We start from the raw sequence: 14552 nt of genomic DNA, 5'->3' as shown, positions 1-14552 counted from the left end.
CGATACCTTCTAGATACCTCACACGAGTATTCGAACGACCTTTAACTGGCGTCGAGTCTTTAGGTGCCCCCGTCAAGTCAAGGGAAATTGGTAGTAGTTGCACTTGAGGTACGCCTCCGTGCTGTCGCCCCTCCCAATTGGGAGGGGTAAGTCGGGTTAGGGATCTTGACACCGGTTATGACCTTGCCGTTGGCCCTTAAACGTTAGGATGTACAATTTCAATATATCAAGAAAATGTTGTAGGATGCTAGTTCGGCTAGGAGAACCTCTGTATTAGAGAATCTGTTAAGGATAGCCAAACATCGTAATGTGGTAATGAAATTGTACATAACATGAAACGTTTAATGTTTTAATTTTGTTTTAATAAATACGGCCGGGATGGTCACTCCATCCCACTTCCAAAAACTCAAGAACTGTTTCCGGTTTCCCTCCTTTTGGGGATTGTGTTGAGAGGGGGTGGCGGGTATCTCGGCCATATGGAAAGGGGCGACCAAATCGGTCCCCCCGAACTTATGGCAGAGTGCCTCGATCCCCCCGGGAAGCCATTTTTGGGCGGGGGGCGCGTCTCGGCTGGTATGCCCGAAGCGGCGTAGCTGGGGCGCGCCCGTTCCCGCCCTAGAGTGGGCTGGCCTAGACACTGACGCAGCCAGCCACGCCCTCGGGGCAGGCAGGGGCGGGTATACGCCCGCCCTGAAGACGGATAAAAAGGGGCGCAAGACCAGAAGACATCCTCTTGTTCTTGTGCCCTGAAGCTGCACCTCCTCGCTGCACGTGAGCTCGGGACAGAACGAAGAGCCAATTTTGACCCACCCACCAGCCCCTGAAGACAGCCAGTTGTTTGTAATAAAGTTGATTACTTTTGCTTCCATTTCTTTTACAGGTTGTGGAGTCATGTTGATGTTGAGTATAATAAAGAATAGTAGGTTTGAATATGTGTTGCCATTAAAGAGATTCAGATATAGTGTTGAATTTTAAGCATGCTCTTTCGGTCATAGTGGCCAATGTATTCTTAGGTTTTGTTAGCACCGTCTTTTTGTTAGCACTGTCGTATTTATTTTGGTAGGCGGTAAGGTCATGATCGGTGAGCACTAATTGGTAGATCCCTATGAGTGGGCGTCACCCAACACGGATGGGAGCGCTCGGGAGAGGTGGCCATTGGCCCCTCAATGGGGAGGCGGTCCCTTCTAAGGATGGGTCGCCGGAAGTAAAGGAAAAGGCGGTCAAGGCCCCTTCCTTTGTAGGAGGGGTTACAGCCCCCTCCTGGGGAATTTCCCGGGGCCAGTGACATCTGCGACGGCAGATGCGGTAAGTTGTGTGGGGTTGGGATAAGGTCTACGATACCTTCTAGATACCTCACACGAGTATTCGAACGACCTTTAACTGGCGTCGAGTCTTTAGGTGCCCCCGTCAAGTCAAGGGAAATTGGTAGTAGTTGCACTTGAGGTACGCCTCCGTGCTGTCGCCCCTCCCAATTGGGAGGGGTAAGTCGGGTTAGGGATCTTGACACCGGTTATGACCTTGCCGTTGGCCCTTAAACGTTAGGATGTACAATTTCAATATATCAAGAAAATGTTGTAGGATGCTAGTTCGGCTAGGAGAACCTCTGTATTAGAGAATCTGTTAAGGATAGCCAAACATCGTAATGTGGTAATGAAATTGTACATAACATGAAACGTTTAATGTTTTAATTTTGTTTTAATAAATACGGCCGGGATGGTCACTCCATCCCACTTCCAAAAACTCAAGAACTGTTTCCGGTTTCCCTCCTTTTGGGGATTGTGTTGAGAGGGGGTGGCGAGTATCTCGGCCATAATATCAGTTGCAAATTACTAAAGCATGATTATTTTTAAAAAGTCTAAGAACTTGTGCAAAATAGTGGATATAAAGTAAAAAGCGAGTCAGATTGCTAGGAGAGCTAACTAAAGGTTGCCGCTTAAAGAACCGAACCGCTCATGCTCGGTAAGTATGCTTTGCCTCAAAAATTTACATCAAAAATTATTTCAGATCACGTTCCAAATATATTAGAATTCTACTGATATTAATAAATGATAGGAAGAAGAGATCACAAGAGAACCAGTGTTTGATCATCAGAAAAAAGAAAGTGTGAATAATACCATAGTATCATGTTCATGCAATAGATGAGGAAGAGAGTAGCAAGGAATCTATTGATGTTACTTTGAAAAAGGTAAATTCCAAGTACTCATAAAACCGTTTTGTGTCCCCAGACACCATAGACCCAAGTGAATAAGTCCTTAATCTAGAAACTCAAAAAGAGACCCACCAATATGGGACTAATGAAATAGTTAAGTCCAGTGTAGATAAATCCAGGTTGCATGTACGATTGCACATTCCATAGCCCAAAATGTTCATATGATGTACCAGATGGTCTAGCTACACAAAATTGAAACCATACCACCTCATCAGGTAAAGTACTCGCCTAGAGGATATCAAGGCTACATCAAACACTACCATGCAAACATAAAACTGGCCAACTCCATTATAGGTAAAATCAATAAAATGGAGCACAAAACAACTGCAAACATACTCCAACTCCAGTATCACACACCTGCCAAATCTTTCCATTTGTACAAATGACATGACAAATCAGAAGAAATTTGCAGCTATCATTCACAACACTTTGGTGAAACTTGTGGCTATCACACACAACACCTTGGGTTACTGCACTTCTCAACATTTTCACTGCACTGAGGTCCCCCCCCCCTGCAACTTCTTGTGACATGGAACTTGTAAGAAAGTGGTTCTATATGTACTGGACCAAAGTAAGGTACAGTTTGTAGAGAGTCCCCAGTCTCCAGAGGTATGGCAGAGGTTAAAGTTAGATATAAACTTCCTCTCTAAAGTGGTAGCTTGGTCGACCAGTAAGGCAGTATCAGAGGACAGTGTAAAGCATTTGTTGTACACAATTAGTCAGCAAATGGCTTCACACACTCAAGAACTGATCTCTAGGCCAATTGTTTTATATCAAAAGATATAGGTGTTTTATTTTAGTCCAACAGGTATCAAAATATACTTTTCTCAGTATGAGTGACTTTAGGCAGTTACTTTTTCAAAGAAGGCAATAGACTTTGTAAGTACAATGGCTACAGTGGTTGCAATAGGCAACACAATTTCAAACACAATTTAACATTGAGCTCAATGTGTGTTTTGCTGAATAAATGCAATTGATTACTTTATGGATTACTTTTCTAACCCAGGACTGGATTCTAGATTCAGTCCCGGGACATGTACCGTAAACAGTTAAGTAAAAGAGTTTTGGTTACAGTAGTGATTTTTAAAGAATATAAATGTATTTTCAAAGTTGAAACATTTCAGTGAAAACCAAGCAATGTTATCCTATGGGAGGAAATTCAAGTCACATGTAAAGTAGGTTCTCGTTACTTTTGTAATCCAGGACTGGACTCCTAGGTTCAGTACTGAGACCTCTACTTAAGACAGGTAAGTAATTACGACAGAAGAAATTTCACAGAAAAACAGTCAATGGTTTCCTGTGGAAGAAACTCAGGTTACTGGTAAGTACAGTTATGATTACTTTTGCGGTTCAGTACTGGGCTAAAAGGTACAGTACTGGCTTCTCTCCTGATTACAGGTGAGTAATTCGGAATTCGTTATTCGGCTGATTTTAGATGAAAATTTTAAAGTTTCAAAACTCCACACTTCAAAGAAATTTTAAGTGAAAACCAGTCAATGATAACCTATGGAAGAAAAGTGAGTCATCGGCTTTTAGGTAAGTACTCGACTGATAGAGTTAAGGTTCTGGGCATAGACTCAGGGGTCTCCCAGGGTCGGAAAGGTACAGTTGTTACATCCTCAGCGACACAGCGGCACAGGGGCAGCCGGGTGCAGAGAGAGTAGGCCCAATGCAATCCAATGGAGGGTAGGTGGCCTTTGGTTGGTGGCTGCAAGCAAGCAGGTCACACAGCTCTGGGACCTGAGCTCCTGGGCACTTATTCAGGGGAAGTGGGGAAGTAGAGTAGAGTAGAGTAGTAGTTGCACTTCCAGCGGCACTCGGGCAGCTGGGTGCAGGGTGCTATTGAGCCGCCAGGCGCTCAATGTTATCCAAAAGGAGCGTTAAAAAGTGTACAAAGGCTGCAGACTCGGGGACGGAGATTCTTCTGGTGCGACCACCACTTCGAAAGGTAAGTTGGGATCTTGCAGAAGAGGTTGGTATCCCAAAGGAGGGCACAGGAAATCTTACCCTCAGCTGGTCGCGGTTGGAAGAGTCCCTGGTTCTGAGGCTGCAGGTGTCGTCTGGTTCGTCAAGGAGGGTCTTTGGGCACTGGACTTCGGGTCCCAGTTGCCGGGGGGACGTCCTCATGGTCTTTAATCACTCAGGCACAGGCCGGGCTTGGCGGGTGCAGAGTGGCCTGGATTAGCGGTTCCTGGCTGGCACCAGGGATATTGCTGTTTGAGCAGAGCCACTGCTCGTGGGAGTCCCAGTCTTTTGGAAGGTTCAAGGCAGGCAGGTCCTCTGGGGTTTTTGTGGATGCTGTCCGCAGGAGACGCCGGAGTTTCGCAGGAGCAGGTTGAAGGATCAACAGGCCTGTAGGGTTCTGGGGCCAAGTCAGTGGGTGTCGTCCTTTTGTTAGCAGTTGCGCAGCAGGCCTTCTTGTTTCCTGTTCTTCTTCTTGTTGCAATCGAGATCTGAGGAAAGAAGGTTCAGGGTGCCCCTAAATGCTAAATTTAGGGGCGTTACAGGTAGGGCAAGGGAAGGGACCAATGGGAGTAAAAACTCCTGGAAGAAATACGTTCACTTACTTTATAACTTTTGTCACCTATGCTCATTTGACTTTGAATCTACGGACCATTTGCTGTGTGTTTGCCAGCACGCGCTGATATTAGGTCCACTATGTGTTCAACGATGTAAGATTAAATAGTATTCTGTTTCTGAAGCAATCACATTTTATGATTCTCCTCTAATAAACCGATAATGTACATACTATTTCTATTTTCGATTTAGCTATGGAAAGTTCAGGAGACTGAATTAATGTCTAACTGCACAATGCAGCAGCGCTCAAACGGAGATTAACTGATTATGTGTTTATAAAGTAACTGCCTAAAACTGCTAGAAAGAACAGTTGAAGATGCTTGTCAAAGGTGATTAATTGGACTGAGTTGTGTAAGTAAGACTCGTCTTTGTCTAAATTTTTTTTAAACATATTTATTTATTAATGATCGTAACTGAAATGTGTATTTTAATTAAATAGCTAGGTGTACCTTGTTTGTATAGTGTTTAAAAAAAATAGAATAAGATTTGTAATTCAACGAGTTTGTTTACTCCAAAGATGGGGGCTAAAATGAAATATATCTTTGGAAGTTATCACTCAATCATATGTTTTCGTAATGACCTCTTGGTGGCACTGCAAGGTAAGAAATATCTGTTTCGTCACCAAAGCAAAAAAACAATAATAATGAACCTAGCACGTCAAGCTACACACTAAGATTAGTAGTTAATTTGCATTCGTTAAGAACGCATTAGCTCTTAAATGATTCCAATTAATAAGCATGAACTGTAGTTACAGACAAAGGTGGAGTCTAAAAGGAAACAAGCATTGGCAATGTCAATAGGTCCGGCTTTAAAGGAATGTTGTATGGTAATCTGAAGCATTACAAGTAAATAGCATGAAAACAAAAAAAATTCTAAGGAAGCAAAGACCTTTAGAATTACATTGGTGTAGGTTGAAAGGACAGGTGACAGTTGCACTGCCAAGCCAGACCTTCAAATCCATGTAGGCTAAAGATGGCCCTCCTTGGTGCCAGAGAAATACAAATTGCATACATTACTAGTTATCTAAGACACGTTTACACCATTAGAATGTTACTGTGTGCCACTGAAAGTTCAAACACAATGAGCTGGGTAAATAAACAAAATTATCACAGCTGGTAGTGGCCAGGCACTTTTTTTCTCAGTTTAGGAATAGTAAAGTTAGGACTCCTAACTCTAGGACGCCTAGATGCCTTCTGTGAATACCGAAAGTCTTAAAGTTAGGATTTTTCTCAGTTTAGGAGTAGTAAAATTAGGACTCCTAACTTCAGGACTCCTAAACTGAGAAGAATCCTAACTTTAAGACTTTCGGTATTCACAGTGTGGCATTTAGGAGTCCTAAAGTTAGGAGTCCTAACTTTAGGACTCTTAAACTGAGAAAAATCCTAACTTTAAGACTTTTGGTATTCACAGAAGGCATTTAGGAGTCCTAAAGTTAGAAGTCCTAACTTTACTACTCTCAAACAGGAAAAATCCTAACTGTAAGACTTTCTGTATTCACAGAAGGCATTTAGGAGTCCTAAAGTTAGGACTCCTAACTTCTATTAATACCGAAATGAGTAAGTGCCTTCTGTGAATACCAAAATGAGTATGTGCCTTCTGTGAATACCAAAATGGTAGTAAGTTTAGAATTTTGTCTTAAGTTAGTTCTGTGAATCGGGCCCAAAGGTCTTCCCACTCCCACTGGTCTAAGCACCAAGGCTTAAATGTCTAGTAACAGCAGCTGCTTCTTAATTCTACAAATGTTTTGCCTCTTTTGAGGGGTTCCTTGCTCGTCTCTAGAGATAAGTAGTCTCTGTCCATGATGGGTTTATGGAGGATACTGATCCCATTCTAGAGCACCAAACTCCTTGTTCATGGCCCCCTTGGTGGCATGTTACTTTCAGCTCCAAGCTCTCCATTGTGGCATTGTGAACACCCTCATGGTTAAGGCATATGCGTGGTTAAGGTAAGCATAGTTTCACTTGTGGGAAAATGGCACGCGTGGCTCAGCCCTCATTGGAAAGGATGTTTTCCCACTCGTTGTCTTCCCCACTAGGCCTCACTATATGTAACAGTTCTAGAGCAAATCATATAGAGGGCAAGAAGGCTAACTAGTGCTGCCAGCAGTGTTGGCTTGTAGGTCTCACCTTGGTCAGGAGAGTGGTGAGCAGCTGCTCAGGGACAAAGGGGGCTCAATGAGGGGTGTAAGGAGAGCAAATGCCACCTTTTGAACTGATGAGTACATGATGTAATCGGTGGTGTAACAAAACGTGAGGGGGCCACCCTGCAAAGTACATGGAGGGGGGCCCCTATCCTCCAGATCCAGCCCAAAGCTTTAAGGCCAGGGGCCTGCCAGTGCCAGAGGGGTCTGCCGCAAGTCAGGGCCCCCGCACCATTGGGCTGCAGGGGCTTTTGTTAAGTTACTGGATCTAATGTTATGGATATTTTGACCATTGTGTATTCCATTCTATGTACTGCTATGAAAGTCAATAAAGATGGTTAAAAAAAGGATAGCAAAGGCCAGCTCCACACCACTCGGTACCTCTATAAAGATTTGGGGTACAGCCTGGTGGAGATGGCTCTATATGGAAAGGGACAAGGAGGGCTCCGGCATGATGCTGAATATATCAGCAGTCCCGCTGTGGTCAAACCACGACTAGAAGCAAGGGGATGGCTGGCCGGTGCAGCCTTCCAGATACATGTCTGAGGGCAGGTGGCAGCAAGGGGGAGAGAGGGCCTGAGTGCCACCTACCTTCAGGCAGAAATCTACAAGACCTGAAGCAGTCAGTACAGACTGAAGATACTGCAGGGTTGGAGATGTCCTCTTTGTGCCTTGTATGAGAGTAAAATTGCACTGCGGCTCCCTGCTTTGTGCCTGTTAGGGGGGAAATCCACACTTCAGCGATGTGTGCTGTGCCTCGTCTCGAGGGAACCTTGCACATCCCCTTTCTCTGATGCCTCCAGTGCTGTGTCAGTTTTGGGCATGTGGAATGGTTGCTGTCTGTAGTATGCTGCACATGAATGTTGGACGCTCTTGTGCTTGTTGCACGAGAGTGTCTCTCGTAGTATATGTGTTCTTTCAAATGTGATTCTACAGTCGGACCTCGAACGGTGCGTGCCAGGATTCTGCCAACTTTGTTCAGTTGGTGGAGATCCTGGAACGCAGTGGGAGCGTGTGTGGGTGCTGTAATTGAGAATAAATCCTCTTCCTCACTGGATTTCTTTGAAAGCGTATTATTTCATTTGGCGACAAGAACGAAAACGAGCCTGCGCATCCGGCACCCACCAGCGTAGTTTGAACATTTTGACGTATTTTCATTTCCCCTGGGACGCATTTGTTTTTTCTGCTCCTCTTCCCTGCTTCAACTTGGGGGTCCTCGGCTGATCTCCTTTTCCGGCGTGCCTCTTCCAATTTGGCTGGCTGATGACATCGATTTTGCCCACATCGCCTCCTCGACGTTCCGTTGCTTAGCAGGAAGCCTCTTTGAAGCTGACGCTCCTTGCTCATTACGCTTCACATAAGCCTATCCTAGCAATGGAATCAAGCTTCTCCGAGGCATTTCGACGCTCCTTGCTCATCACGCTCTACGCCCTCACGCTGTCGGCCATTTTAATTTGCATATTTATACTGGCAACTCAATGCTGAAAGTTTACAGTTTGCTTCACTACTTGTTTTTTGTTTCTCCGCATTGCTGATCTGCAGATCCCGGGTAGGATCCAATCTTCACACCCTCACAGTAACAGGCACACTCTTTTCTTGGGTAAATTTCAGCCTGCACTTTTCAATGGTGACAGGCACACCTTTCATATGCACTTTTCATATATTCCTTTTAATATTGTTCATTATCATTTTTGCTTAAACTATCTTTACGTTATTACAAAGACTTGCCTGAAACTGTGAATAATAGTGACTAACTCTCCTCATTTCATTACTGCATATTGAAGATTATTTTATTCATTAGAAGGCACTTACTGAAAATGTTTTTACTGTATTAACCACAATTTCACTTGCAGCAAAAAGTTGCCTATCCAATTTATTTGATGGCTACTTCTCAGCAATTTGCGTAACCTCCTCCTTTTTTACAACAACCTGGCAAACCTGGAATTCCATGGCGCCAATGGGTTAAGGCTTTTGAAAACCATATTGTTGCCATAGACGCTGTAAAATTGTCTCCTACTCGCAAAGTGGCTATTCTTTATGGTTGTCTGGGACTTGTTGCGCAACATGTGTTTGAGAATTTACCAAAGTTTCCCACGCCAGCTGGGGAAGCAGGGGATGTGGAACATTGGAATCCTTATAAAGAAGCCTTAGCTCGCTTGCTAAGACATTGTGACCAGGAACCAAACATTATGCTTGAGAGACATAATTTCCACAGGAGAAAACAACGTGAGGATGAAACAGTGGATGAATACATTGCTGCATTACGTGTTCTTGCATCCACTTGTGAGTTTGAGACTGATCCAGAAATACATTTATATACATGATCAGTTTGTATTTGCTTGCTATTCCAGAAAAATACGAGAATGTCTTCTCAGCTGTAGAAAGCCATCCTTGCAAAACACTATTGATTTCGCTAAGAGCATTGAAAGGTCTATCATTACATCAAAAGCCCTTCAACAAGCTCAGTCTATTAACTCTTTCAAGTCAATCTCGAGTGATACTGGAAATTCTGTTAATGCTGTTAATGTTTTTAGATCTTCTAAGCAACCTTTTTAAAAAACACAATGTGTTTCAGGTGTGGTTCCCGATCACATCTTGGCAATCATCCCATGTGTCCCGCTTCAGGAAAAAGATGTGTTTCATGCCAAAAAATTGGCCATTTTCAAAGTTTTTGCAAATCTGCCAAGAGACCCACCAGAGTCAATAGTATAGAGGTTACAGAATCTACTGAGGATTGTACACAACAATTTCATGATATGATTGTTTCAATTGAGTGTAATTTGGTTTTCAATCCTCATCATGTTAAAGGTCCCCTAGGTGTTGCATTATTTGGAATAATTGAAATTCCAATTATGGCAGATTCTGCTTCTCCAATAACTATTTTATCCGATGTAATGTTTTTTGAAAAGTTGCAGAATTCCTTGACCAAAACAGACATTAATCCAAAAGCGTTTGGAGAATTTGACATAGAAATGTTAGGATATTTTAACTCAAGGTTGGAATGTCTTGAAAGGTCAATATTCACAAAAGTTTATGTTGCTGTTAGGGGACGCAATATAGTTGGATGGCAGGATCTTGCCAGGATGGGTCTGCACCTTGTTCCTGGTTCTGATAATCCCATTGCACTTGGTGATCCTCCCCAACGTTATTTCCCAGCCGGATGGTCAGAAAACAAATTGAACACATTAGATTGATTAGATTGTATCGAGGTCACAGATCATTCACATGATGTTACAAAGATTCTCTGACAAACTGGGTACTGTCAAAGGGTTCCGTCATCAGATAAAATTGAAACCACATGCTCACCCCTTTGTACATAAAGTTCGCCCATTACCCCTCAGTGCTAGGGATGAACTCAAGTGTACGCTCAGAAAATTGTGTGATGATGGGGTCATTGCACCATGTAACTCTTTAGAATGGGTTTCTCCCATCATTATTGTCCGGAAAAAATCTGGTGAAGTTAGGCTATGTGCAGACTTGTGCACTTTGAAAAAAAACATCCTTATTGATTGTCACCCGCTCCCAAAAATTCATGAACTTCTTGCCAGCTTAGGGGGTGCCAAATACTTTTCCATAATAGATCTCCGGTCAGCTTATCACCAGATTCGCTTAACAGTCGATTCCCAAGATCTCACCACTTTTGTCACACCCTTTGGTGTCTACAAATATCTTAGGCTGCCTTTTGGACTGGCCTCCGCGGCCAGCGTCTTCCAAAAGATGATGGATAATCTTTTTCAGGATGTGCCGGGGGTTCAAGCTTATCAAGATGATGTTCTACTTTTTGCCAATGACTGGGAAACACATGTAAAAAACCTAACTTGTGTCCTAAGCAAATTGAATGATGCAGGCATGACTATCAGATCTGACAAATGTCAATTTGGCACACAAAAGTTAGACTATTCAGGTCATACCTTGTCTTCTCAAGGAATCAAGCCAAAGCTTTCACTGGTCAAGGCCATCAGTCATGCTGTTCCCCCCAAGGACAAAGATTCTCTTCGTTCATTCTTAGGATTGGCAGAGTACTATGCACATTTTGTTAAAGGTTATGCTCAGACGGTGGAGCCTTTGCGCGCCATATTGCGCCAAAACCAAAAAACTCATTCTGGAAGCCCCTGCACTTCTTGCTTTTCAAGATGATTCCAAATTTTTTATTATGGTGGATGCCAGTCTCACAGGTTTGGGTGCAGTTCTTTGTCAATGGGTGGCAGAAAAGGAACACACCATAGATTTTTCATCAAGAATGCTTAAACCTGCAGAGAACCATTACAGTACAATTGAACATGAAGCACTTGATTGTGTCTGGGCAATTGAAAAGTTCAGGAATTACATTTGGGAGGCGTGAGTTTGAACTATTTACTGACCACAAACTACTTGCACATTTACTTGATGGTGATGTACTTGGAAGAACCTCGGCCAGATTGGTCAGGTTACTTTGCAAAATTGCACGAATTTCATTTTTCTATCAAACACATTTCTGGCTGAAGAAATTTCAGTGCTGATTGTCTTTCACACATGGCGTTTCATGATGCTTCTGATATTGATGATGTTGAGGACACAGAGTGTGTTGTGGCAGCACTTGATGCCATCAAAGAGTGTCCTAATATTGCTGAACAGGTATGGTTAGAAGCTTATAGTAAGGATGATATTCTTAAACTGGTCATGCAATATATTGTAAAGGATTGGCCAGAAAATACGAAACTTTCCAATGAGTTAAAAGCCTTTTCCATGGTTGCTTCTGAACTTTCTTTGGTCAATGGCATGTTATGAGGCATGAATCCTTTGTTCTTCCATCAAGTTTCAGGGAGGATATAATTAAATATACACATCATGGTCATTTAGGCATCTCAAAAACCTAGCAACTCATTAAGTTGTATTATTGGTGGCCATCCTTAGAAGCCCAGGTCAAGTTTCATATTGATTCATGCTCAGAGTGCCTCTTATCAGTTCAAGAAGTTGAAAGTTATGAATACACCCTTGCATCCTATTCCATTTCCAAGTAAACCATGGGAAAAAGTCGCAATAGATTCTTCAGGTCCTTATGATCTTTTATCTCATGATTTAAAATGTTTTATCTTGTTGATTGATTATCATTCCAAATGGATTTATCATATGTTTTGTGACTCACCCAGTTCCACTAATGCCATCAGATTTTTGAGGAAGGTGTTTGCCATTGAAGGTTCACCCTCCATTGTGTTTAGTGACAATGGTACACATTTCATTTCTCAGAAATGTTCAGCATTTTGTAGCAAAAAGGGATGTCACCCATTTCAAAGTTACTTTATACTCACCATCATCCAATGGATTGGTAGAAAGGGCTAACAGATTGGTCAAGGATGCTAGTCAAGCAGCTCTTTCCTCAGGTAAAGAAGTTCAGGATTTTCTTGATGACAAGTTCTGGTCATATAACATTTCCCACATTGCACCACGGTCTTCCTCCTTTTTCATCGTTGAGAGGTAGAAAGGTACATACTACGTTGTGCCCCAATTGGTTGCAAAGTAAACAAATCAAGAGTACACATAATGATAAAAATCTTGCAACTCGAGTTCTAGAAAAACAAGCTCATATGAAAGATGTGCATTATCAAAATAAATTTGTTTTAATAATTCTGATTTGAGGATCAATGATTGGGTTCTTATCAAGAATCAAAAAAGGGTGATAAAAGGCTTGTCTAGATTTTCTTCTGTGCAGGTCATAAATGTGAGCAAAAGTTCAGCATTCCTTGGTTATCTGGGATGGTGGAACAAAAGATCACGTGTCTGCCTTTCTGATTCACAGGTTTCATCTTTTCTCAAATTATCCAATCACCAGTTGGAACAATCTGACTGGACAACCTGGTTACATGATTCTTCATCTGTTGCTTCTCGATTTGTTTCTCAGAAGGAAACTGGTGAGTCAACTGGTGGACAATTGCACAATGAGCTTCCTCATGAAGGACAGTTGCATAATGAGGTTCCTCGACATATTACTGGACATACATCTGCTTCACCTGTTGTTTTGGGTACTCGCTCAAGAAGATTGCCTGTTAGACTTAATGACTTTGTTTTATCTTAAATATGTTAATTTGTTTTTCTGTTTCTTTTAGTTCTATTTTCACTTTTGTTCATTAGAAAGAGAGAAGTTGCAGTGTGCTGCACATTAATGCTGGACGCTCTCGTGCTTGTTGCACTTAAATGTCTCTCATAGCTTATGTGTTCTTTCAAATGTGATTCAACAGTCGGGCCTTGATCGATGTGTGCCAGGATTGTTCCAACTTTGATCAGTTGGTGGAGATCCTGGTACGTAGCGGGAGCGCCTGGCTGTGGGTGCTGTAATTGAGAATAAATCCTCTTCCTCACTGGATTTCTTTGGAAGTGTATTATTTCACTGTCCCGCTGCCGTTGCTGTGCCTGTTCTCTCTGTAACTAAAGGTTGCCCTGCTACTGCCTGCATTGTAGTTGATTTGTGTGCAAGGGCAGGTTGTACTACTACTGTCTGTGACACGCCTGCTCTGCCTGAGGAAAGCCTGCAGTTCCATTGCTTGCACTGTGCCAGCTCTGAGAAGCTTTCACTGCTGTCAGCTGCACCTTGTGATGTGGCTGCTCCGACTCTGTTCACTGCTGCCTCCTGACATCCATGGAGTCCATCAAGTGAATGGATAACTGTTTTCTAAGTCTTTTCTGCGTGAAACCTCTAAGGCTGAAAGTTCTCCATGGTGCATACCCCTTATGACAGGAGATTAAAAGGTTTTGGAATTGTAGTATTGGAAAAGTAATGCACCTTTGAAAGATATGTACTGAGAGCAGGTAAATTGTATTGTGACGTGTTTTTGTTGCCTTTCTGTTTTCGTGCTCCACAACTTAGGGCCTGATTTAGATCTCGGCAGAGGGGTTACTCCATCACAAGGGTGCCGGTTATCCTACCCACTGAAATATAAATCCCATAGGATATAATGGAATTTATAATTCATCGGACAGGATATCCGTCACTGTTGTGTCGGAGTAACCCGCCCGGCAAGATCTAAATCAGGCCCTTAGTCCCGGGACAGTCATTTATAACACCAGTCTCCTCGGAGGCTGGACAATTAACCAAAACTAGTAACTTGAGGGGTGCTTTGCTGCCAGATACCTCGCTTCTGAAACATGTGCCACGTAAACGATCACTTTGTGTCTGATCCTGTCTTGTGTGAGTGACCTGAGGCTAATTCTTCTGTCCGATGACTTACCTTGCAGGAACTTTTTTTCCAGTGGGATTGGGGCCATGCCCATGGTGGGCAGCCCCCATCCTTATTTTTTTATCTATATCTATATATGTATATGTATATTTATATTTTATGTACTGGCGGTCGCCAGTTGGGAGTTATAGTTAGGACCTAGTTTCCATAGGAACAGAAGCATTTTTTGACTTTCCTATAACCTTGGCATCGTATGACCAATTGCAGAACATTTGTATCTGAAGAACAGCTTTGCTGTCCACATGCTGAACCTGTAAGATCAGTGTAACCAGAGAAATAACATTTCTCCCAAGCCTCGGCGATCACAGTATCCTGAGATACCTTATTCCCTTTATTGATGCACTAGGGAGGCATCAATAAATAATGGATTTCCACCGTCCTCTTTGAGGTTCCAAATTATCTTTCTATTAGGATG

At 42.7% G+C, this 14552-nt stretch overlaps 1 protein-coding gene across 2 annotated transcripts in view; it reads left to right on the top strand.

Annotated features, from left to right (window-relative positions):
• The window catches only part of EPB41L4A (erythrocyte membrane protein band 4.1 like 4A), an 864386-nt gene extending 851122 nt beyond the window's left edge, over positions 1–13264 (top strand). The window contains exon 23 of one of the 2 annotated variants that reach the window (XM_086961016.1): positions 12703–13264. In XM_086961016.1, coding sequence (XP_086817142.1) covers positions 12703–12978 — 276 coding nt within the window. In that variant the 3' untranslated portion in view covers positions 12979–13264. The remainder of the gene's footprint in view (positions 1–12702) is intronic. The other variant, XM_086961015.1, reaches the window with a different exon arrangement.
• Positions 13265–14552: the final 1288 nt, after the last annotated feature.

Source organism: Lissotriton vulgaris, chromosome 3_1, assembly GCF_964263255.1.
Source record: "Lissotriton vulgaris chromosome 3_1, aLisVul1.2, whole genome shotgun sequence".
Taxonomy (NCBI): Eukaryota; Metazoa; Chordata; class Amphibia; order Caudata; family Salamandridae; genus Lissotriton; species Lissotriton vulgaris.
The sequence above is the reverse complement of the archived record's forward strand: the minus strand, read 5'-3'. Positions and strand labels throughout refer to the sequence as shown.